At 56.1% G+C, this 23,339-nt stretch overlaps 6 protein-coding genes across 6 annotated transcripts; 4 read left to right on the top strand and 2 right to left on the bottom strand.

Moving 5' to 3' along the window:
• Nucleotides 1–866: 866 nt before the first annotated feature.
• Nucleotides 867–2,009, top strand: P884DRAFT_274843 (uncharacterized protein; the record flags this gene model as incomplete). The annotated part of the gene is made up of 2 exons (XM_069442777.1): nt 867–1,544; nt 1,617–2,009. The coding sequence occupies 2 exons, from the start codon at nt 867–869 to the stop codon at nt 2,007–2,009; spliced, it is 1,071 nt and encodes a 356-aa protein (XP_069301182.1).
• An 8,019-nt stretch (nt 2,010–10,028) lies between these two features.
• Nucleotides 10,029–12,144, bottom strand: P884DRAFT_236348 (Lipase, GDSL-like protein). The gene is made up of 7 exons (XM_069439986.1): nt 11,710–12,144; nt 11,275–11,649; nt 11,064–11,221; nt 10,827–11,005; nt 10,667–10,758; nt 10,367–10,609; nt 10,029–10,299 (listed from the first exon to the last, which is right to left on the bottom strand). Exons 1-7 carry the CDS (start codon nt 11,916–11,918, stop codon nt 10,254–10,256), a joined length of 1,302 nt encoding a protein of 433 aa, XP_069301181.1. The 5' UTR covers nt 11,919–12,144; the 3' UTR covers nt 10,029–10,253.
• Nucleotides 12,145–14,183: 2,039 nt separating this feature from the next.
• Nucleotides 14,184–15,070, top strand: P884DRAFT_296708 (uncharacterized protein; the record flags this gene model as incomplete). The annotated part of the gene is made up of 3 exons (XM_069444436.1): nt 14,184–14,655; nt 14,774–14,838; nt 15,059–15,070. The coding sequence occupies 3 exons, from the start codon at nt 14,184–14,186 to the stop codon at nt 15,068–15,070; spliced, it is 549 nt and encodes a 182-aa protein (XP_069301180.1).
• An 872-nt stretch (nt 15,071–15,942) lies between these two features.
• Nucleotides 15,943–17,562, bottom strand: P884DRAFT_274841 (uncharacterized protein; the record flags this gene model as incomplete). The annotated part of the gene is made up of 1 exon (XM_069442776.1): nt 15,943–17,562. The coding sequence occupies one exon, from the start codon at nt 17,560–17,562 to the stop codon at nt 15,943–15,945; it is 1,620 nt and encodes a 539-aa protein (XP_069301179.1).
• A 383-nt stretch (nt 17,563–17,945) lies between these two features.
• Nucleotides 17,946–19,181, top strand: P884DRAFT_282491 (SCO1/SenC-domain-containing protein). The gene is made up of 3 exons (XM_069443601.1): nt 17,946–18,285; nt 18,357–18,566; nt 18,636–19,181. The coding sequence occupies exons 1-3, from the start codon at nt 18,058–18,060 to the stop codon at nt 19,065–19,067; spliced, it is 870 nt and encodes a 289-aa protein (XP_069301178.1). The 5' UTR covers nt 17,946–18,057; the 3' UTR covers nt 19,068–19,181.
• A 799-nt stretch (nt 19,182–19,980) lies between these two features.
• Nucleotides 19,981–22,723, top strand: P884DRAFT_296705 (kinase-like domain-containing protein; the record flags this gene model as incomplete). The annotated part of the gene is made up of 3 exons (XM_069444435.1): nt 19,981–20,083; nt 20,371–21,809; nt 21,941–22,723. The coding sequence occupies 3 exons, from the start codon at nt 19,981–19,983 to the stop codon at nt 22,721–22,723; spliced, it is 2,325 nt and encodes a 774-aa protein (XP_069301177.1).
• Between the last annotated feature and the right edge of the window lie 616 nt (nt 22,724–23,339).

The raw sequence follows: 23,339 nt of genomic DNA, 5'->3' as shown, positions 1-23,339 counted from the left end.
ATGAGTCTCCGACGTTTGGACTCGGTCGATCAAAGGCAATCACGACGGTCGGGTCTTTGCCTCAGCGGCCCTCGGTCCGTTCGTCCTGCGTTGTTTCCGGCTGGTATTGACATGCAGAGCCGACGACAAAGAACTGTATGGGCCTCGACATTGGGCTAAGGCGTCAAATCAGGGCGTTCCGCGACGCACCCGGAGTCGGAGCCATCGCACCCTACTGCAAGGACTTGGTAATATTGTCGAACAGGAGGCGTCGAGTTGGGACGGATGTGCCGTGTACCGCCCGCACAGAAAAGGGCCCTGGCGGGATTGGGGGTGAAGGGGTGTGTAGAGGAGGAGGAGGAGGGGGGGGGGGGGCATCTTCTGATCATCGCTCGGCCTTGGGCCGTGGTCCTGGTCTGGCACAGCAACCCCAGGCCGCCGGTCAGACCCACCGGTAATTTCTGACAACAACCCGTGGTCGCCTTGGTCCCGGCGATCAACGGGTGGACTCAGTGTGGATTCCCACTAGATCATCCACAGATTCTCCATGGATGTTCTTCGGGAGATCTAATGGTACAAAACGCCCAGGCTTCCCGCCCCCTCCATCACCCCAAAAGCCACCAAGTCTCTTTCTCGTACTGCCTAGTACTTAATCCAGCCCGCACTCCGAACTCCCACAACGAGATCTGTCGACTCGGGAAATCACAAGGAATTTCACACGCTCTGTATATCGGCCCGCTTATCCATCAACGAGGATCGCGGCAGCCGAAGGCCCTGCTACTGCATCGCGCTTCGCCCAGCATCGGCACCGGCACCAGCATTGTCAGCGTCGTAGTCTTGCCACAGCAGCTGTCCATCATCCCCTCCATCATCATCCCCCAGCAAGCATGGCAAGCACCATGGTCGCAACGCACTATGCGCCTGGGCCCCAACAAAGCCTCCATTACCCTTACATGCCACCGCCCTCACCGCCCATGGATGAGACCGCCAAGTGCTCGTTGCCTTCCATCTCAAACCTGCTCGGGCTTGCCGACCAAGGGTCACCGACCTCAGAAACGTCGCCCCAGTCTCAGCAGCAACCGCAACCGCAACAGCAACCGCAACCGCAACAATGTATGAACAGTTCTTGGTGGGGGATGGGAATTCCGGAAACTGACTTTACCCCAGCTCAGGTAACCACGCCTGATACCAGGCCCAACTCTTCGCACTATGGCAATCCAGCAATGCTCCGGACGGGGCTTCCTCCCAGCCCGCCCATGTCCTCGGATGCCTCGTTTGAGGGTTTCAACTCGCCGTCGACCAGGTCGGTGAGCCAAGTGCCGAATAGTTCAAACTACTATTTCGAGACGACACCACCGCTCCCGGTGGAGGCGGATACGCGACAGATGAACGCCACTGCTGCCGTTCCGCGAGTCTCGGTCCAGCCCTCGGCCTATCAGCCCCAGTTCGCCGGTTCTGCGTACGCGAGTCAGCCTGCCGTATCATCGTACTACTCTCCCATCCAAGCCGCAGGGCAATCCCAGACGCAGGTGTCCGGCCTCTATTACCAGCGGCCACTCCCTCAGGTGAGCCGTGATTTCGCGCCCAACCCCGCTGGGGAAGGGGGGGGGGGACCTCTTGCTAACTTTTTCTCCTAGTCTTTCCCGCCCCCGCTGCCCATGTCAGTGACTCTGGCCCCGGCGACCGGCAACCCCTGGCAGCATCACCACTACATCGCTCCCTCGGCGTCGGCATCCTTCCCTCAGAGCCAAGACCGGTACATCTGCCAGACGTGCAACAAGGCCTTCTCGCGGCCGAGTTCCCTCCGCATCCACAGCCATTCCCACACGGGCGAGAAGCCTTTCAAGTGCCCCTTCCCCGGCTGCGGCAAGGCCTTTAGCGTTCGCAGCAACATGAAGAGGCACGAGCGCGGATGCCACAACTACGACAGCAGCAGCAGCAGCAGCAGCAGCAGCAGCAGCAACGCCGCCGCCGCTACTACCACCAGTAGCGGCAACGGGAGCAACCCTAACGGCGGGCGCCGACCCTGATTGAGCTTGAGGCTTCCTCGACCGTGGCGTAATCTGGACGAGGAGAAGACGAGCTACAAGGGGGTCCACTCCATAGACGACCTCCCTGTTCATCCCGGACCCTGGCGGTATAGGGATTATAGGGATATTACAAGCCGCGGCAACCCAAACACAACAGCAAGAAAGCCGATTTATTTTTTAGTTTCTAATGTCTTTCATTTCCGGACGATCATCTCAACGGAGTCACAAAGGATGGACCATTACCCGCACGGCTCTGGCGCATCGAGGCAAAAATTCGGAGGCGGTGTTGTTTCGGGAAGATCTTCATGTGGTGCCACGGATATGGTGGCAAAACAAAGGGCAATGGGGCTCTTCTGGGCAGGGTTAGTGCCCTCCCCAGAAAGATACGGCAATTAACACGGCGCGGCGGCGGCGGCGGCGGCGGCGAACCGGTTCAAGGGGCAAGGCGCTTCATTCTTTTCCCCCTCTTTTCTCTCCAAAGGGTTGGGCTGTAGAGCATTTACACGGGCGTTAAAGTCTGTGTTTTTCTTTCTGGTTTGGCTTCTATTTCCTTTGTCGACATGATGTATCCGACCCACGTCTGTCTCGCAGAGAGAAGACGTAATGTGTATATAGATAGATATGGTGGGGCCGAGGGGAATCCGACTCGCCCCGGAATGACTTGTACAATCTCCTGGGTGCACCATACAAATACGGGTGACACCGATGATGGACAAGATAGCGGTGAAATGGGTCAAAAAAAAATATGAAATGAACTGAGTCAAAATATGTATCGAACAACAAGCCACGCGCGTTCCATGACACAGCATCATGTGTCGCATGGCGATCCTGTTTTGAAACATGATTGTTAAACAGGGGACCTCCCAACCTGATTCGGAGAATACCTACCTGACAGGTGGTACTCCGTGGGTACCTTGGGTACGGAGGAGTTCCGCGTACCCTCCTCACACGCAGGCGAGGCATCTTAAACAAGACGAGGGAGCGATCACTTTTGAGTTGTCTGGAGGCGGAGATAATCTCTCAGTGCCGGAAAGAGCCACAGCGTACAAGATCCTTGTTCCGCAAGAAGTTGTTTGTAACGTTATTTTTTTATTTTTTTATTTTTACTTTTTTTTTTTACATCAGCAATCTCGCAGGTACCGTTCCCAAAATGCCGGTTTTCTGGGGATCAATGCTGTGCCGATTGACAATGGCGGCCTCCCGGCCGATCGATCGGCTTGCCCTTCCTAAGGTAGTCTAGCAACTAACATCGGTAATTCCGCCCGCCATTTGATCACCGTGCCGATTTTGTCTGTGAGTACCGTACCTTACACTACACCTACCATACAGGTTAGTTCGGTAGTGCCCGTGGACATGGCGAATACACCGCTGCGCTACCAATAACCTAGTGCGCATTGACCGATATCTCTACCAAGTACAGATACCAAGCATAAATTTCATGCGTCCACACCAAATCACCATCATCACCTCAATTCCCGATCTTTAGTTCGTTCAGGGGGGGAGGGGTTGCAGCCAGACCGCCTTTTTTTTTTCTCTTTAGCGTACAGGATGAGAGGGGAAAAGTTCATCAGGCTTGTGGAATTACAGGTTAGCCCGGCGCCGCCGGCCGCAACGGATTCGAGCCCCTGGCCGGATCCCTCGAGATACCCCACGATACAGGGATCATCGCAGATCACCGGGGGACTACCCGGAATAAAGTGGATACGGAAATCGGTCACTTGCGCGACCGACCCAGGCTTTGGTTTCTGCACTACTCTGGTATTGATGGGTGCAGGCGAGAAAGAAGAAATGAAGAACGGGAACCAAAAAAAAAGAAAGATATCTAGGAAGGAAGGAAGAAAGAAAGAAAGAAAGAAAGAAAGGTATAGAAGATTTACTTGATGACCCCCAAGTTTCTCAGGATGACGACAAAACGAAGCAACAGGGGGAAAGCGTGGCAGTTGAAACACCAGCGAGTCGTTGTGGGGGAAGGGGCTTGATCCTGACAATGTGCGCGTGAGACTTTTCCACACGCGCACACACCGAAAAAAGTGGATTTTCCTTCTCTGTTCTGATGAAAGTGTCAAACTGTTGCACCGTGCACACGTCTACCAATCTTGTCAAATAGCAGCAGGAGTGTCGGGAGGTGACCATGAACGTATTCTTTGGACAACGGTCTACACTGTGCATACGGAGTAGAGTACGTGTAGTGTATGAATGTAGTTATGTATATTGTATGTACATGTACACGCGCAGCCGGGGATCTGCGCTCGGTGCTGCCAAAAACCATGCTCAATGTCCGTTGTGGTGGGTCGAGAACGTGCATCAGACACCCCCTTCCATCTCTTTTTTTGTCCCTTCGGCGCGCATCTGTGGGGTTCCCGTTGGCAAACTCTGCTCCGCGCGACAACACGGCGGTCGTGGCAGTTGGTTGGGGGGAAGGGGGAGTGGGGTTCAGGTTTTTTCTGGCTGCTTTTCTAGCGACCTTCTGGCGTGCGTTAGTCTGCTCTCTTCCCCACCCGTGGCCCGTGTTCGGCTTTTTCTGGACTTCTTCGGCTGCTTGTCCCAATTCTGCATCGTCGCTCGTCGATCACTCTCGTCCATGCTCTCCCGTCAGCGTCCGCGTCCGCCATTTCGACCATTCCCCACCCCAACCCACCCTTTCCTTTTGCCTGTCGGTCAATCACGTCGATCAGTTTCCAAGGGTTGGTTAGCCGCTCCTGCCAAGACTCGATGCATGCCGCCCATCTCATTCTGAATTTGGAACCGTTTGGCGAGGGCGAAAGCAGGGGACTTTCGGTCTGCCGGAGAGCAAATGCAGGACGCACGTCGATCAGCGATCAGCGCGGCGCCCCGCGCGCGCGCGAGCCACCCCTTTTTTTTTCTTTTTTTTTTTCCCTTTCTTCCCCTCTGCTCTCGAGTAACTAATCCGTTCAGCGCAATGGCGTGGCAATTTCGGGGGTGCTGGTTCCGGTTGCTGGCGCTGCTGATGTCATGATTTCCATTCCGGACTACCTTCCGACAAGGCGAGAAGCGATGGCCCGCTTGGCAAAGTCAAAAATGTCGGGGGCGCTCGCGCGTGGGCCGCTTTTAATAGAAACGGCAAGTCTTTCGGCGCCGTCTTACAGGATACAATATGTACATTCTCCTGTAGCTTACACTACGCAGCCCACTATACTTCGGTTCTTGTACAGGACGCAGTGAAAGTCGAACACAGACACACAGGCGCATAGACTCGTGTACTACGGTGGCTCGGGTGGTAGACGGATTACACTACACAGTAGTTGCTCTGGTTAATAGCTAGCTTAGTCTCTGGCCGAAGTGGGGGGCCAGAAGAAGGTGGGGGGAGACGTCATTTGGGATTTTGGTTAGGATCATGGATGTTTCGTATATACATCTCCGAAGTTCGAGACCGCAGCGGCCGGAGATTGGGGATATGCGACTTGTCAGATTGCAAATCGTTTTCTGCTCCTTTTATTTCCACCCCTTCTCTTCCTCCCGCTTCGAGAGGACAACGGAATGATGTACCCAGAAGGCCCATGATGGGAGCGAATATCGCACGTGGACACGATCAAACCCCTCCGCTGTGCCTTCGCCTGCCTTTCTCGCCTTGCTTGCCTCACTATTGGTCTACGGATTACAGGTGGCTGCCTGTGGCGCGGCGTGGTTAATGACTCGTGCAGCGGCCGACGCGAGGTCAAAACCAGGATTTGCGCATAAATTTGCGCGTGCTACGTATAGTTATAGGAACCGAGCACCGGAAGCTTGACTGGCCATAGTTAGTAGGTGTATTGCTCCCCACGGCACGCTGCACTAGTGTATGTAAGTTACAGAGGTATGTACTGTACATGCTGCGTATACGACTGCGTTTGGCGAGTCCAATGTTTTGCAATAGTCACTGTCTACGACGCGACCGTACCTACCCATTGGTAAATAAACCCACACCGGTCGGACGGCCAGATCGATCGTTTCACCGATCGCCGCAGGCCTAGACCCGGCATACCGTCACCACCGGCACATCGCCGCCCAGTTTCCCAGGAAGCCATTACTAGGACCTGTACCTTGAATTACAGAGTAGGGCAGAGTAGCGGAAGATACTTTTAGAGGACATAAGATGCGACTAGTAGGTATCCCAAGGTATTTAGTGCACTACATCGTGATAGCGTACATACAACTTTCGTATAGCTTGCAGAGAGCTGCGAGTATCACTAACACTTCGATGCAACGGTATTCCTGGATCGCAAGGCAAAGTCATGAGCTACATCACTATATACAGTAACGTACGCCAGATATTGGTTAGTGCCGTGACGCAAGCTTTACTCGATGGGAGTAGTGTACTTGTAGAGGCAGTAGGTGTACTAGTAGTACAATACGGGAAGTTTGTTAACTGTGACTACTAAGTGCCTGCTTTCCCACCAAGCTCAACGACCAGAGATCACAAGCAAAAAGCGGGTGGGGCTTTGAGCGGACCGACCGACCGGCGGAGCAGTCCGAACGGCTCAGGGCCAAGTGCCTGAAGCTCTAATTACTGTGCCTAGTGCTTCGTGGGAAATGTGATGCGAATCCAAGATGAGCAGAAGGCGCGCTCCCGCCCCGCCGGGTTCCGCATCCTTTTGAGCATTCCCCGGGTGATCGTCATTGGAATCATCCGCATCCGATGTGCTTCGCTGGGAGCCGTGGCAGAAGCTGAAACGATGGCGTTCTGCGTGGCGCCGAAAGGGCCCCCTCCCTCCCCCTCCTCCTCTTCCCCCCTTCTCCCCGGAAAGATCAGGGCGCTACGCTAGCCTGAAGCTAGTTAACGACAAACAAGCACGGAGCGCACGTACCACCTACTAACTAAACCCGCTCCCGTACCCATGTCCCCGGGTCATTTGCTAAACCCATTTCTCGCCATTTTCGCTCACTACTACACTACACTACACTAGCGGGATCCCACGAATCCAACAAAGGTAGTCGCCGATCGCACGACTCGTCACCCCGGCCGGGGGAGGAGAACAGGGGAAAGGCCTGTTAGTGGCTAGATCTTTCTTATTCTTTTTCTCCTGCTTATTTTTTCCCTCATTTTCTCCCTCCCTCCCTCCCTCCCCCCTCCGCTTTGTCTCGGCCTCGCCAGAAAGGTTCAGTTAACTGCTCTGACAAATGGTAGTTAGTAAAGTCACTAATTTCGTCTCCTGTATGCATGTCTCAGACTTGGTTAGATATATGCCCTTTGTGTCTTGCTCAAGCCGGACAGGGAAAGGCGCTAGGCAACCGCTACTAGGTCACTAGGCCCTATACATATGTACTATACACTACACTAGTGCACGGAGGTAAGTCCGACGTTCTTGCCTTCCAATGGCTGCAGAGGATGGAAGTGCGGCAACTTATTGCCAGGCAAGCGAACAATCGGCCCCTAAGCAAAACTCTTCCCTAGTTTCCCCTCTTCCTCCCCGGCTTTCCCCGTCCTCCAACCACCAGTCTCAATATGTGATGTGATAAGGATAAAAATAGGTCCTGTGGGATATGACATGTGGCATGTGGGAAAATGAAATTACTGTGTAACTACCTGTACACTAGGTCGCACCGCAGCCGGGAAGAAGACACACTCGACCCCCGAAAGCATGCACATACTATGTACTCTACAGAGTACACTGATAGTATACTCTCTATGTACAAGTACTACTAGTACTATTCCGTAATCTGTGCTTCGTTCACCACACTCCACTCGACTACAACATATGCCAAGTCGGATGCAAATAAAACCGACCGACGGTCTAGCAACGTCGCCGATCGGATGGAGATTCTTGGATTCGGATTTCATTTGTCAGTCTGTCTGATTTCCCGATCCCGACGAGGCTGATCGGCAGCCTTGCGCCTGATCGATACAAGTTTCGTGTCCACGTAATGTACCCGGATGAATCCGTACACTATTGGAAGATGTCGGACTTTAGAGAAGATTGTTTGGGGGGGGGGGGGGAATTGTCATGTCGTTAGGTAAGCGATCGGATGGTGAGTTAACGTTTTCTGTACGGATACACTTTCTTCCTTGTTTTCCCCCTCTCCCCCCCTAGGGCTCGAACCTTAAAAGGGAGGCCAACGTTGCTTAGACAGGGTTGGCGTTTCAGAGACGCCGCGCCAGAGCCCCGACGAGCCGGGTCGGCCGGCTGCCGAGTGAAGGGCAACAGGGGGTGCCTGGTCAACATTACCAAATAGACTACACTGTACTGTTTGCTGGCCCGTGCTTGCACACTAGTGTAAGCTCAGGTAGTGTAAATAACAGGGTTAGGGTAAGTAACTAACGTTAACAAAGCAGCAAGTTTTTCCGGGGCCCGAGTCTGCACGGTGCAGGAACCTCGCTCAAAAGAAGCCGAGATTGCAGTAGTGTAATCCGTACGTGTTGTAATCTGTACCTACACTGGTGCATTTGCATACCTGCTTGTATTCTCTGTGGGTAGCTTCTCCAGAGCACGCCCACAGTAGAGGTTCGCCAGCCAACTTAACAGCACGACTTGCAAAATTGTTAACTGGGTATGCAGGTACATTTTCGCAGTGGCTCACTTGCTTTGGCGAGAGAAGAGAAAAAAAAAAGTCTGGAAGGGAAAGGCGTTTCTCGCGAAAGCATAGTTAGTGCTCTGCACCATAAAGAGGAACACGCAACTCGTCTGAATATACGGATTACAAAGAGAGCTTGAACGGATGGCAAATGGAGCTCGCAAGCTAAACCTGCCTTGTAGCGGCTGCGAAGACCTGCTGCTGTCACTTAATCCTCTGGCCAAAAGACCCCTTCCAACCGCAGCAGCGGCAAGAACAGACACCAGGGGATCTCGACAGCGTCCCCGGAAGCATCTGCTAGTGTTCCGTGGTGAGGTGCAATTTGGAGAGAGACTTTGACATCAAAACGTCAGAGCCCTGCCTCATAAATCTCGGTAGTTAGTCTCTAACCAACCAGGGGATGTGCAAGTTCCTTGCCCAGCCGGCCGTCCCGTCTAGTGTAGCAAACAGCAAAGACTACGGATTACAAGTCCCATGCCGTACTAAGCATTTTCCGCCAGTGTTTGGTATATGAAACGCCCTATGGCTAAGAAGCTTAAGAACGATGATCAACGGGCCTCAAAACTCGGGTGAACGGTACCGAGCACTCCCCCCCCCCTTTTTGCTGCGGCACGGGACGGAAGCTCCTCGACTGGCCTCATTCAACCTCAGACCGTGCACGAGTTAGTAAGTTGACAGGGGACTGTGCCGATAGTTATTCCGTACTCCCGCTACTTGTCCCCCGTATACTGTCGTTGTGCAGATCTGCGGTATGGAGTGGTCACTGCGTGGCCATGGAAAGCAAAGTCATGTGGAAAGACCATGATGGCCGATTTCGCCGCGGGCAGAGCCGCTCATCACGCCTTGCTCAAGTCACATTTATCGACTGTACTTTGAGGACTCAATGGCCGAGAGGGGGGGGGGGGGGGAAATCGAACAAATAGGACAAGAGAAGAAAAGAAAAGAAAAGGATGAAAGAAACAGACGTGAAGCGAGTAGAAAGAGCTTGTTCTGGCCAGGCTCCTCACCACGGAACACCTCTGTTCATAGGTAGCTAACCTGCCCATCACGTAATTCTCGGTTCTTGGGAGGTGGAAACGCCAGTCGGACCACACTCACAACAGCCACTCAAAGCAGTGGTCAGTTTAGAAAAGCATCTACCGTTTTGCTGTTTGTTTCCCCTGTCATGCTAGGTACACTGAGCCCTTACTGTACTTCATAGTCTGGGGCAGGCACTTTCATGAAAGCAATCTGCCCGTGGCAAAAGTAGATTCTGACAGTAGGGTCTCGGAGCGCGCCTGGAAACCGAGGGGTCAAGCTCTCCAACGTGATGGGACCAGCTGCTCACAATATATTCAGTTGATACTGGCTACATAGGCCTACGCTGTCGGCACCCAAGCGTGCTCAGTGTGTAAACAACTCCCCCTCTTCTTAATAGCAAGAGATCAGGGCGACAGAGAGGGTGGGTGCACTCGGTGGTACACAATGTCAAGCGACGCAATACAACCCACAGAAGATTGAAGATGGGTAATTGGGTGTTAGTCCTTGGTTCGCTCTGGTTCTTATCTCATCGAACTGGTCAAACACAAAGAGGACGGAAGCATCTAATCCCCAGGCTTTGGGCATCTCCGCCGCCTCCAGCAGCACCGTTGAAGTGCCACTCTACCCTGGCTGTTACGGTTCCGGGCATTGGCACTGACAAGTGCGCCATTTCCACTCTTTTGGTCCATGTCCGACCGGCTATCGTAAGCTTCATTAGTAGTTCGGTTCGTCATTCCAGTACAGAGTCTCGTGGAATATCCTAACGCGTCTGTCAGCCCCTCTAAACCGTGATGAGCCATTGGGTGAGAGAGAAAGAGGAAACTCACTCCGGGCCGGTGGCATAAAAGTCCCACCCGAACTTGATACGAATGAACTGCTGCAGGTGACTGGCCACCTTGATGGCGCCTACATCAGTCGGGTGCCACAGTGGCCCAATGTCGTTGTGTTGCATGATGCCTGTCGTGTTGAAGTAGTGGACAAAGGGCTTTGCCCGCTTTCCGGTTCTTGATGTCTCCTTGGTGACGCCGTCGTAAATAATTGGGTTGCGGAGGTAGTCGTCCGAGTTGAACCTGTCCATGTGGTAAGCCGAGCTAACGTTGCTTGCGAGGTGCGCAGAATCTACCCACCACTGAACCATGTCGTAGATGTCCTTGACCCAGCCATCTGGCGCATTGGGGAGGTAGGTGTTCCCGCTCTGGTAGAATCCGAGCCAGAGAGACTGCAGCAATGCCATGTAAGAGACTACGCTATGTGGGCTGCAAAAGACTTATACAGTCGAGAACCCACCATGACTATGACCTGAGCCTTCGGCCACTTGCCGTAGATGCCCTCAATGATCTTTGTCAACGCATCGATGTAGGCCTCTGTCGAAACATTGTTCGCCTCATTCCTGTCGTTCGTGCCGATGTTGATGACGACAATGTCTGCAGCTGGGTGTTTCGCAAAGTCCCAGGGCTCTGGGTCGTCTGTGTCATGATGTGTGAGAGTCGTCGCAGCGTCAGGAGGCTCGCGGAGCTGACTGACCGCCATGTATCACCGAAGCACGATAGCTCGTATCGGAAGTATAAAACCACTGGTGTACCTGTCCACGAGGATTTCCCCAACAATCCTGGTCTGCGGCGCAAATTCCGGGATACGCAGTCACCGTGAACTCGGTGTTGCCCAGGCCAGCTCCCAGGCCGCTTCCTGTCGTCAGCATCATATGCTGCGCACGAGCAGATCAGGACAAACATACTAGGCCCAACTCGACAACCCTTCGTACGTCGTGTACATTCCCGCGGCGAGGCTATCGCCAATTACCTCGATCCGGCGGCCAAAATCCGGGATCTTGACCAGCTTCTCCCCGGCGGCAACGTGAACGGAGTCGATTTGCACGCCGTATGCCCAATTCGACACCCGCATCTCAAACGTCCACGGGTTGATTGGCCCTGTCTCATTTGAACCCGGCGTTTCTGGGCTCACGAGGAGGTGAGTAGCCCCTGCTGTAATGTTGGTGAACATCCAGTCGAGCCCTCCAATGCGATAGCCGACGAGAACGCCATTATCCGTCAGGTTGCCAAAGGTGATGGCTACTGTCTTTCCGGTATAGCCAAACTTGATACCGGGGGCTCTACCAGTGCGGTGATTAGCTTCCCGAATCTAACGGGCCTTTACGGGGGTTTCGACTCACGACCACCAGGAGACATGTTTCGAGTCCCACCGCCCTTTGTACGAGATCTCGGCGGCATTGGCCGGGTACGTCGTAAACGAGTAGTCTGCCGGATCAATTCGAGTATCTGGGAAACTGGTCTCTCTTACTTGGCCATTCTGAAGAATGGTTGAAGATACTTGTGCGGCTAGGTTTAGGCCGAGGATGGTCAGGCTCGAAAACGACACCATGTTTTGCGACCGAGTCAAGGGCAGCTGGCCCGCCTCTTGAGCAGCATCATGTTCGGCAACACACGATATTTATACGCGCTTTCCCCCCCACATTGCATCGGCTGTTCATTGATGGAAATATGCGAACGGAAGCAAATCGTAGGAGAATGCGGGGCTTGGAGTGGGAGCGCGGGATATCGGAGCCGTGCTCGATTTCGAAGCCTTTCTCCGTCCGTGATGGCGGCCGAGAGAACTGGCACGGCTAGGTACCTGAGCCATACGTCTCCTCGGGAGCGAAGCGAGAATTGATTGCGAACTTTGCCATCCCCAATTCCGGCAAGAGCCCAGCTCACTTGCTACCCACGCGAGAACAAATTAGTTGTCCCCATTCCACCGGCGGACTGTACTGCAGGAGCACCTGCCTACCGCGGTCAAGGAGCATTTTGGAAGCGACATCCGACTCAGGGTCGGGCCTTAGGCTTACACAGGAATGCGGCGGGACCCGTATGCACGATGAAGAAGATCCGGAAGGCACACCTTTTACCGGGCGGAGGGGGCCTCTCCGGGACTCCACAAGTTGGTTGGCAAGTCTTCCCTAACTGCATCAGAAATTCTGTAGGCCAAGAACAAGGCCACGGCCTCCGTGTGTGTATGCATTTGCCCCAAACCCCGGGTACTCGACCTGAGTTCATCTATCGACATGCCTTCCAGCTTGAGCAACCCAGCCCTACAACACTGCGTTTCGTGACGTCGGGTGCGGCACTACGAACCGGGTTCCATTTTCGTTCCGCCCAGCCGGATACACGCACCTTGTCTTCCGATGGCGGCTCGGTTTGTGCTAAAGGTTGTGAGAGGCATTGGCGGCCGCAGTGATTGCGACTGGAAGCCGAAAGCGTACTCAGAGGCGGCATGTGGCGACCCGATATCTTTGAGCATCACCATCACAATGGCGCGGTTCCGCTTCGATTTTACACTTTATTCCGTATCCCTGTCGAACCTTTTGTGTGGGACTCGGTTGCCAAGTCTACGCGGTGGCCAATAAGGGAAACCAGATGCAACTTTGCGATGTCCATGATCAGCTCAACTGGCCATTCTCTCACGACTACTCACAGTCCAGAGTACACATCTCCCCAGAGGAAATTGGTGCATTATCACCGAGCTCATGTCACGATCGTCGAGCACAGCCCTCTCCGTTCTTCATCGTATTGCTAGGACGGACGGACCTGTCGAACCTTGCGCGTGCTTCTAAACTAAAACTGCAGATTTCTTACTAGTCGGTCGATCTGGGTTATCCTTTTGGCGCATCCCAGAAGTGGTGGGCTCTTCGAGCATCCCGCTGTCACCTGATGCGTTGCACTCCCGCGTGGGGAAAAGGCGGTAATAAGCAACCAACCCCCAGCAGTCATCGCGAAGTCCCGGTTTTGAACAGCCAGCCGAACTAGTGCTCCACCAAAAGCTGAGAGTGTCTCGGAGGCAAAGGGGAGCTGTCCCCGACCAAGGACGACCGAGATATCTTTCTCCACATAAGAATTGCTGTCGCGACAGTTTACGGAATACGGACGGTACAGTGGGACACGGCGCAACACATGAATGACACGGCCAGTCGGGCAGCATTTTTGGATGCGTATCACAAGAGGGGGAAAAGGAATCCGGAACGGCCAGGCATCGCTGCGATCGCTCCTCGCGGACGCTCCCCGAATTTGCCCTCTGCTCGACCCTCATCCAAGCGTTTCTATCGTCGAACCTATCGTCGAATGAAAACCCGCACAGCACCCTCACGATTGCCCGTCGGCCAAGCTGTTATGGCATCGATGCAGTGATCACACTGCGAGCGGAACAATGATGCTGCACGAGCCCAAGACGTCGCCGACGCTCCAGCTTTCGGTGTCGCATTCCCCTCCGCCAGCAACCGGGCACCGGGTCACTGGGTGCAGCCACCGCATACCCCGTAGTCTTCTTGTCACCACTTTACAGGCGTCATATCGTTTGGTGCTTCCGAGTCCGGGAGGGCGCAAGGTTGACCACCGTGTGGGTGCGGACATTGGCGGCGCCGCGTAGGCATCAGGAGCACGCTGTACTGTCATAGCAGCCTGTACCCCCGCATCCCGGGTTCAGGGACTCTGGAGAAACCTGGACGCCAGCCTGCAGTCCTCTCGCGTAGCTCGGTGACCCGGCAGGTATATCCAATCGAGAGCGGCAACTTCGCCTCGCTGCGCTGCACGGACAATATCATCTCCTAGCCACCTATCCGGGACCGGAGCTTCGGCTCTTGGTGTCACAGCAGCCATGTCGTCGCAACAACCGGCTCCGGATGCGAATGCCGTGCCAGAAACGCAACTGGGCTTGACAGAAGATCAGATTGAACTCTTGCGACATGGGCAGCAAGCTGTGGCCGCGGCAGGTGGCGGGTCGACCTCGTCACGCGCGGCAAGCCGCGCTTCGTCGCAAGGGCTGCTACTGATGGATACCTCGTCATTAACCGCCCTGGGCCACCACTTCGACCGTGTCATGCAGTCGATACAGCAGCGGCTCGAGTACCTGATGGAGCAGTCTCAAATCGTGACACTGAGCGTCTACGACCACGCTGGAAACCTTATCGACAATGCTGACGCCGAGATTGCGCGGTACCACGACATCATGGCCCAGATTGACGAGCTCGAACTGGACTTTGACCGCATTGCTCAGATTCGCGAGATTGTCCGGGGGTTTCGCCAGAGGGCCGAGGAGTTGGAACGCGAGCTGGAGCGGTCCGGCAGCGGTAGCAGCTCGAGGCGGCCGGGGGGGTCGTCCCGCCGCAGCCATGGTCATTCCAGCAGTACCGGGAAACGTCGGTCCTGATAGGGCGCGCCAATGGCGAGATAAATCACGCCACCTAGGACTGTGGAAGATGCAGAGCTATGGCACCTGGGAAGGCTGGAAGAGCAGCATTGGCTCGGCAGCCGTGAGCTCCTCGATATTATGCGTCGTTGGATGCTCCGCAACTGGAAGAGAAAGAGAAGCGCCCATGTTCACGCTGGTATACTATCCTAATCACACCATTCACACAGGGAAATAGGGAAGAAGAGGGGGGTGAAAATGCGTGGGAAACCCCATCGCGAAAGTCCACAGGCCCGCGGCTTGGCCACAGCGGGAATCAACAGGACCGCTAACTCTCCGTCTAGTCCCGCTCCTGACGAATGACGAAGAACAAAGAAACTAAGCTATGTGACGAGGGAGGGAAGATCATCATAGCTTTTTTATTGAGCGGTTTGCATTCGACTTTCACGACGGCGTCCCAAGAAGACAGGATGGGCCTCGCGGCCGAATCAAGACGGGAAAAAACAGGTCTCGCGGCCTCATGAATCTTCATTTCTTTTCCATTTGAGTTCTCTCTCCCGATCAGATGTACGGTTTGCTTTGATCTTTCGGCGGTGGTTGTTTACCTCTGGTTTCTCTTTTGGTCCGCAAAAAAAGTATGACTGATTTTACGCTGTTATGAGAGGTGGCATGGCTCCATCTTTTCCTGCTCTTCTGTATACCCCATCTCTGATATGTTCTCTCTCCAGGCCCTCTTCTGCTCAGTTTATGAGATTTGGGTTCATTTCTCTCGCGTCTTTCACGAACTAGCACTGCATGCTTGAGAGCGACAGGATGTCCGACGTACGATGTACGACGCAAGAACACGGGACTGGTTGGTATGACAGCTGTTTACTAAATTTTGACGGGTGTATATAGCATAGAATCTGAATGAATATGATTGCTAGCATGGTTGGCGCAGACTTTGCGATGCCCGAGAGCGATGATGACAGTTACAACAACATTTCGAGAGCCCCATCTGGCAATTCAAGATATCAAGCCCGATTGTCCATTCGTTGCATTATTACCTAGTTTTCCGGATCCAAATTACCGAGGTCTTTTCTTTCATAACCATAACTCCCTTGCTCAACTCCCTTGCTCAAATGCGAGATGCCCAAGTTGACAGAAAACAGCCTTTCCTATTCGACCCCCTTTCGGATTCCACCATTCCGGACAAAGACATGACGATGACGGTTCCGTCCTGCCTGCCTCACGAGCCGTCCATCGCTCCGTCGGAGAGGACGATGACCCTGTTCCCCTCCTTCATCCGCCGCCGGAACCGGCCGGCGGCGCCGTCGCGCACGCGCTGCTCGGCATCGAGCATCTCCTTGGCCTGCGCCGCGAGCTCCTTGATGTCGTGCTTGACGCTCTTGGTGAGGATGGCGCTCCAGCCGTTGTGCGGCTTGCACTTCTTCTTGGCGCACATGTAAGGGAAGTCCGGATCGCTGCCGGGCATGGAGCTGGCGCCGGCGGCGGCGACTGCGTTGATCGGGATCGAGTCGGCGGCGGCTCCGTTGACCGCGGCGGTGCCGTTGGTGGTACCGTTGGTGGTGGTGGTGGTGGTCGTCGTCGTCGTCGTCATCGTCGTCGTGGCGGTGGTGCCGAACTTGGACAGGGCGGCCTCGCCCTCCGGGGTCTGGAGGAACATGGCGAACTGGCGGGTAGCGCCGACGGTGTCGAGCCGCGAGTCGTAGCCGCACAGGTCCTTGGCGGTGCCCTTGCCGGCGGCGATGGCCGCCTCGCGCTGCTTCAGGGCCATCTCGATCAGCTGGAGCATCTTCTTGCAGAGGACGATCTCCTCGCCGAGCTGGTAGCGGGCCGTGGCGGACGCGGTGAGGAACTCCTGCTCCTCGGGCGTGAGCGCGCGCGAGGAGGCGGGCAGGTCCCAGAAGTTGGACGGCGTGGAGAACGGCGGGGTGCCGAGGCGCCAGGGGCGGGCGGGCGGGTGGGCGTCTCCCGTGTCCGTGTCGTCTGGCGAGGAGGACGTGCGGGAGGCGTCGAGCAGGCCCATGAACTCCTCCTGGGTCAGCTCGTCGGCGTCCGAGCCGGATTTGGTTCGCGGCAGGGTGGCGATGAGCTGCTCCCACCAGGCCTGGCAGTGCTCGGACGAGCAAAAGATGCTGGGACGGGCCGAGTCGTAGATGCGCGCCGGATTGTTGCAGCCGGCAAGCGAGCACATCTTCTTGTAGCGCGTCGAGTACCGGCCGCCGTCGGTGCAGTTCGGACAGATGTACTTTTGCACCAGGTTCTCGCCCGTGTGCTTGTCCATGCCGATGCACTCGCCGTGGAACCAGTCCTCGCACCGGTCGCAGGCGATCATGAAGCGGTGATCGTCGGGGCCGCGGCAGAGGCAGTAGGGCCCGTTGTCGGACTCGCTCGAGTTGCCGCCGTCGCCGCCGGCCTGCCTTGCCGTGGCATCCGTCTTCGCCTTTTTGGTTCCGCCGCCCTTGGTCTTCTTGGCGCCGCCGGGACGCCCGCGTTTCGAAGGGCCCTTGACGGCGGCAGCGGTGCCCTTCTTCTTTTTGGTGTTGGTGTTGGTGTTGTTATTGTTATTGTTATTGTTGTTGTTGTTATTGTTGTTGCTGGGAGCGACACTCTTGGACGCTGTGCCGGCCGCGCCCCCCCCGGCGGCGCCGCCATCGTTGTTGTCGTTGTTGTCGTTGTTGTCGCCCATCTCGTGGTCGTTGCCATCGGCAGCACCCGGCGGAGCCTGAGTGTTGTCGGAACGAGACATGTCGGGCAACGAATGGCCAGGCTCTCCTTCAGCCACCGGTTCTTGCTTGATTGGCTGAGGATCCTGCTGCTGCTGCTCGTCGCTGGCGGATGCCATTTTGGGAGTAAAGAAGGAGGACGAGAAGGCCATCATCCATGCGAGATTCGGGCCGGCACCAGCTGTTTTGTGAATCTCCAGACCCACATGGTAAGGCCCAGGCTTGGTCAAACAGGCATCACAGTCGCACAGCTGCCTTTGAACTGATGGATTAAACGCCTCGTAAGTTTCACGCCGTCGTGATTCTGTGAGGCTCACGAGGGAAGTGTGAGTTGAATAGAAGCATAATCCGTAATCCGTACTATTCCCGCGACTGTCCCACATTCTCCTTGGCATGCACTTAAGCGGGTCTCGACCGATAAGCTGATAACTGCGGAGGAAACACACACAAGTGGCGCATGCGGGAGGCGCCAATCAGGAGATTTTAACAACCCGAGCTTCGGCTTCCATTGAAGCCTGTACGTCGCCGAAGCCGAAGAGGAAGCTTCCCGTTCGCTGAACACGACCGGACCTGCTGTCCTACAACTCGACGACCAAACACGCCTTACACCAACGATGTCGCAGCCAGCAGCGGCGGCACGCGCCGCTCTCAGTACCGCTTCGAGAGCAGCACGGCGACAGTGCGCCCGCCCAATGTCGACAGTGCGAAGAAGCCTACCGGCGAAGCGACCGACAGCTCCGAGCCCTGCCAGATCTCAGCTGCAGTCCTTCCCCTGCCAGCCGACGGGGCAGCGGAGGTTTTTCAAGACAGTGGACGAGGCGAAGAGCCGGTACAGATCCGGGGTATGCAACTGCGCGTAATTGCGCTCTGCTGGTCGATTGCGCGGCGCTCTGGCTAACCTGTTGGGGTGCAGCCCTTCTCATGGAAGGCCGGGCTCCTCTTCGTCATCACGGCCGCCGGCCTCGTGTGGTATTTCGAGAGCGAAAAGGAGCGGATGCAACGGAAGCGGATCGCCGAGTCGACCAAGGGCGTGGGCAAGCCCAAGGTGGGCGGGCCGTTCGAGCTGATCGACCAGAACGGCAACAGGTTCACGGACGGAGACTTGAAGGGGCGTTATTCTCTGGTACGTCGTGTGCGGCAAGACGGCGAGGCGCCCGTACGGTTCCCATGCTGACGTCTTGCTCTACGCCAGGTATACTTCGGCTTCACCCACTGCCCCGACATCTGCCCCGATGAGCTGGACAAGATGGCGCGCATGTTCGACCTGGTCGAGGAGAAGCGCCCCGGCTTCTTGACACCCGTCTTTGTTACTTGTGACCCGGCGCGCGATGGCCCCAAGGAGCTGAAGGAGTATCTTGTCGAGTTTCACCCCAAGTTTATCGGCCTGACGGGCACATATGAGCAGATCAAGGCCATGTGCAAGGCGTACCGCGTCTACTTCAGCACACCGAGCAACGTCAAACCCGGCCAAGACTACCTGGTCGACCACAGCATCTACTTCTACCTGATGGATCCGGATGGTGACTTTGTCGAGGCACTTGGACGGCAGCACTCGCCAGAGCAGGGCGCCAAGATTATTCTGGACCACATGAAAGACTGGAAGGGAACAGTCAGGATGAACTGAGGCCAGGAGGCCAATGACTGTATTAGAATTGTATCATACATGCCCACTTGTTCGATTAGTCCTTGGAAAAGAGCGCACTTTTACGGACTATTTTGTCCCTGCAGTGCTGTGTACTCCGTAGTCATGTACTAATTTACCGTTCACGCGTGATGCTGTGAGAGAGACTGGGGAGTTTTGCATCTCCAAACTACGTAGTAAGCTGAAAACGAATTTGGTAGGTTATCCCGCACGTGCGTCCCAGACGCCCGGTACCTTGAATCCGATACGGCAGCTCAGGAGTGGTACTCATGCCAAATCTAGGAGACAGGGTCCAATGGCATTGCACAATAACTAACTACAGGAGCACACATACGTCATGCCGTCAAGGAAAGCACGAGCCAACCTTCCGTCATATGCACTTCACCTCGGCCCAGATACAAAAACAAGGGCAAGGGAGTGAACAAGGGATGTGGGTCCAGACCCGCCAATGTAACGGCCCACCGCTTCCCCACCGAGCCCACGAGATCAGTTTCCCGACCGATAGCCTGCCATTTTCGAGCAAAAAAAAAAAAAAAAAAAAAGACCAAATTTCTTCTCGTGCTGTAGCTTACCTTTGATGTGAAAACTTTTGGTCTCGTCTTATCTTCCTAACAGACCAGTCTCATCCAGTGCCACCCTAAGGTACTAGCTACGAAGTACACGGGCACACCGGTAAACGCTTATCTCCTCTTCCTTGCGAGAACCGACCGCGCGGGGAAGAGCGAATACTAGTGACTTGGGCATCGAAACGTCCAACCTGCCCTGGGTACATTAGTAGTTTCTGAAGATTCCTTATCATTGTCGCGCGCACTGCATTTCGAGGCGCACGCGAAAAGAAAGGACCATCCTGCATCGCACCCTCGTTTCACTCCGCTGTCCGAGCCCATCTGGTACCATGCCTGCACCCTCCCCAGGGAATTCAACCCAGCCAAGGCGCTCCGCCCTCAAAGCCGACGGCGAGGCCGAGCGGGTGTCCCCTCTCAGCGCTCCCGTCAAAGGTTTGTACACACATCTCGAATTGTTTCAAAACTTTCCCTCCCACCCCGGCCGAGCATGACAGCATCTCGACGAAGCGTATCATCTGCCCAGTCCCGCCGCGGCACCCTGAGATACGCTAACTCTTATCGGTCAGGGAGCACAAGCGCTTCGCCTGCCCAAGTGGGAGCTTGCTCGTCCTGCCATTTCCCTCTCCCCTCCCCCCCCCCCCCGGGGGAGGGACCATCCCTTCTTCAACCCCTCTTTTCTTGTTTCGTGGTCGGAGCGCACTTGTGTTAATACATGGCAGCTGTTCAGATCGCTGAGCCCGCGCCCTCGCCTGCTTCTCCCGATGACCTGCAGGTGAAGAAGCAATTCTCGGCCGGTGTCGCTGCGAAGCGACTCAGCGGACGCCCCCCTCTGCCCGCCACCCCTTCGCGGCCTTCTACCCTCAGCCAAGCCAGCTCGGAAGGTGGCCAGAACTCGGCAGTCGCAACCTCTTCTGCCGCCTCCGCAGAAGAAGTCCAGACCCAGCAGCCTCATGCTCATCACCGACACAGGCCCGATATGGTGACCGAACGGCTCCTGTCCCAGGTGGCAGAGTGGCTCGAGCGGGAGAAGGTCAAACAAGCCAACAAGAGGTCCCGGCGGTCCCGCGTACGGGGAAAGACAGCGCACGACGATGTCAGCATTCCGGTTCCCGAACCGGGGAGGCCCCGCGCCGATTCCATCGAGTCCGACTCGAGCGAGGTGTCACTGGACCGTCTGCAGAGGATCTTGGACGAGAGCATGGCCGCCCTGGGCCTTGGTTCCCTCACGCAACCTCTGCCGCGTTTGGGACGGAGACACCGAAAGAGATCGAGCAGGAACCTCGCCCGGGCCGCGTCGTCCGACACCGAGTGGCTCGACGACGACGTTGTGGTGCCCAGCTGCGATGCCTTCCTGGACAATTCAAAGACTCTTGCCTACAGCGGCGGCAAAGCCAGTGCCGAAGACGGGGCCTCCGTCTCGGGCCGGAAGGAGGAGAAAGAGCGACAGCACTGGATCACCTTCAAAAACGAGATAATCCGTCTGGCGCATACTCTGCGCCTCAAGGGCTGGAGGCGCGTCCCGCTAGACAGCGGCGAAACCATCTCGGTCGAGCGCCTTAGTGGCGCGCTGACCAATGCCGTCTACGTGGTGTCGCCGCCCCCGGAGTCCCTACTGCCCCGGGAACCCGGCAAGAAGCAGCCGGGAAAGGTGTTGCTGAGGGTCTACGGGCCCCAAGTGGATCACTTGATCGACCGGGAGAACGAGCTGGGAGTGCTCAGACGGCTTGCTCGGAAGAAGATCGGCCCCCGGCTGCTAGGCACGTTTCTCAACGGCAGGTTCGAGCAGTACTTGAATGCCACGGCGCTGACCCCGGGCAGTATGCGCGAAGCGGACACGTCCAGGCAGATTGCCAAGCGTATGCGGGAGCTGCATGACGGCGTTGAGCTGCTCGAGGAAGAGAAGGACCAAGGGCCGGCGGTGTGGAAGAACTGGGACAAGTGGCTTGGTCAAGTCGAAAAGACGGTTTTGTTCCTCGATAGACGGACCCTCTCCCATTCCCAGAACCCATCAAACGGCGCGTCGAAATCGCCGGGTTTCGTTTGTGGTGTGCAGTGGCCCGTCTTCAAGGCGCTCGTAGAGAAATATCGCCGATACGTTGATGCCTACTACGGCGATCCTAAGAAGATACGCGACAGGCTTGTCTTTGCCCATAATGATGTAAGCCGTCTCCCTTCCCTTCCTTCCCTTCCTTCCTTTCCACTTCCTTCAACTACTAATCTGGGACGCTAACCCAACCCCCCCCCCCCCCCCGGCCCCGGGGGGCCGGCGCGCGCGCTCACCAACTACAGACACAATACGGTAACATCCTCCGCGTCCGGCCCGACGACCAAAAATCCCCGCTGCTCCAGCCGGCCAACGAACACAAACAGCTGGTTGTGATCGACTTTGAGTACGCCGCAGCCAACGTGCCGGGTCTAGAGTTTGCGAACCACTTTACCGAGTGGGCCTACAACTACCACGACGCCGTCCGGCCCTACGCCTGCGACACGTCGCGGTACCCGACCCCGGAGCAGCAGCGGCGCTTCATCAGAGCCTACGTGGACCACCGCCCGCAGTATTCCCACACCGACTCCCCGGCTGCTTCTGCCGGCGCCGCGGCCGGCTCCGCTCCCTCGCCGTCTGCCGGCAACGGCCTGCACGCCGTGCCGTCGACGAGCTCGATCGTCGAGTTCATGTTGGACGCTCGCGCCCCCGCGGGCGGGTGGAAGGAGGAGGAGCGCAAGAGGGAAGAGGAGGCCGAGGCCAAGGTGAAGGCGCTCCTAGAGGAGACGAGGCTGTGGCGGACCGCCAATAGCGCGCAGTGGGTCGCCTGGGGGATCGTGCAGGCCAAGATCCCAGGGCTGGATGCGGCTGGCGGGGCGAAAAAGCCAGGGAAGGAGGAGGAGGCGGCGGCGGCGGGCGCCAATGGAGAGACGGAGAGCGAGGACGATGCCGAGGACGAGTTCGACTACCTCGCCTACGCGCAGGAGAGGGCCTTCTTCTTCTTGGGAGACTGCGTCTTGAAGGGACTGGTCAAGCCCGAGGAGCTCGGAGATGAGGTCCGGGGAAAGCTCAAGTTCGTCGAGTATTGAAAGCCGCGCGGCGACGGTTGATATGTCTTCATGGACAAACCGCAGACCGAAACGGAGCCGAAGTTTTTTCTGGCTTGGTCATTGTGGTGAGATGCGAAGAGGAGGGAGAGAGAGAGGAGAGAAGGGTGGCAGACAGAACAGGCCGAGCCCACCCAACGGTTGGACGGATGGGTTGTAACCAAGTGGAAGATATGTCACTCATTGTACGTAGGATGTCGATGTTAGTGATATGCACTAACTTTTGAAGAATTCTCGTGAGCGGCCGTGGTCTGAATGTACGGAAGAGTACAGGTTCGGGATGATGCGGGCTCCTGGTCTTCGCAACACCATGCCGGCCAGGCGCAAGCCTACCAATGCTAATGTGTTTCTCCCTGGCTCAGGTGCGGCTCGTTCGCATATATCAAGGCCGAATATCTCATCAACTACGGCGGCCGGTCCTCGGGTGCTCTGGGGGATCGCAAAGCGGCCGTCCCTCCTACGGCCGTGCGGGGCTTTCTTTGTGTACATACCTCCTTTGGAGTTTCATAAGTGCCACTCAGAGACATGGTGAAGAGTTGGCAGGGAAGAATCCATCGAATCTCAAGATTCCCGGGACATGCCCCGTCTGAGCGGTAAG

The sequence above is a fragment of the Thermothelomyces heterothallicus genome, assembly GCF_042370625.1.
Source record: "Thermothelomyces heterothallicus CBS 202.75 unplaced genomic scaffold P884_scaffold_2, whole genome shotgun sequence".
Taxonomy (NCBI): domain Eukaryota; kingdom Fungi; phylum Ascomycota; class Sordariomycetes; order Sordariales; family Chaetomiaceae; genus Thermothelomyces; species Thermothelomyces heterothallicus.
Note: the sequence above shows the minus strand (reverse complement) of the source record. Positions and strands in the feature narration are given on the sequence as shown.

What these genes read in the sequence shown, in the direction of transcription:
- P884DRAFT_236348 (XM_069439986.1), bottom strand. Translation starts at nt 11,918, where the DNA reads ATGGTGTCGTTTTCGAGCCTGACCATCCTCGGCCTAAACCTAGCCGCA. An exon ending in AAACATGTCTCCTGGTGGTC is followed by an intron (nt 11,650 to 11,709) that starts GTGAGTCGAAAC and finishes CCGCACTGGTAG; the next exon opens with AGCCCCCGGTATCAAGTTTG. An exon ending in TGCTTCGGTGATACATGGCG is followed by an intron (nt 11,006 to 11,063) that starts GTCAGTCAGCTC and finishes ATCATGACACAG; the next exon opens with ACGACCCAGAGCCCTGGGAC.
- P884DRAFT_282491 (XM_069443601.1), top strand. Translation starts at nt 18,058, where the DNA reads ATGTCGCAGCCAGCAGCGGCGGCACGCGCCGCTCTCAGTACCGCTTCG. An exon ending in AGAGCCGGTACAGATCCGGG is followed by an intron (nt 18,286 to 18,356) that starts GTATGCAACTGC and finishes GTTGGGGTGCAG; the next exon opens with CCCTTCTCATGGAAGGCCGG. An exon ending in TGAAGGGGCGTTATTCTCTG is followed by an intron (nt 18,567 to 18,635) that starts GTACGTCGTGTG and finishes GCTCTACGCCAG; the next exon opens with GTATACTTCGGCTTCACCCA.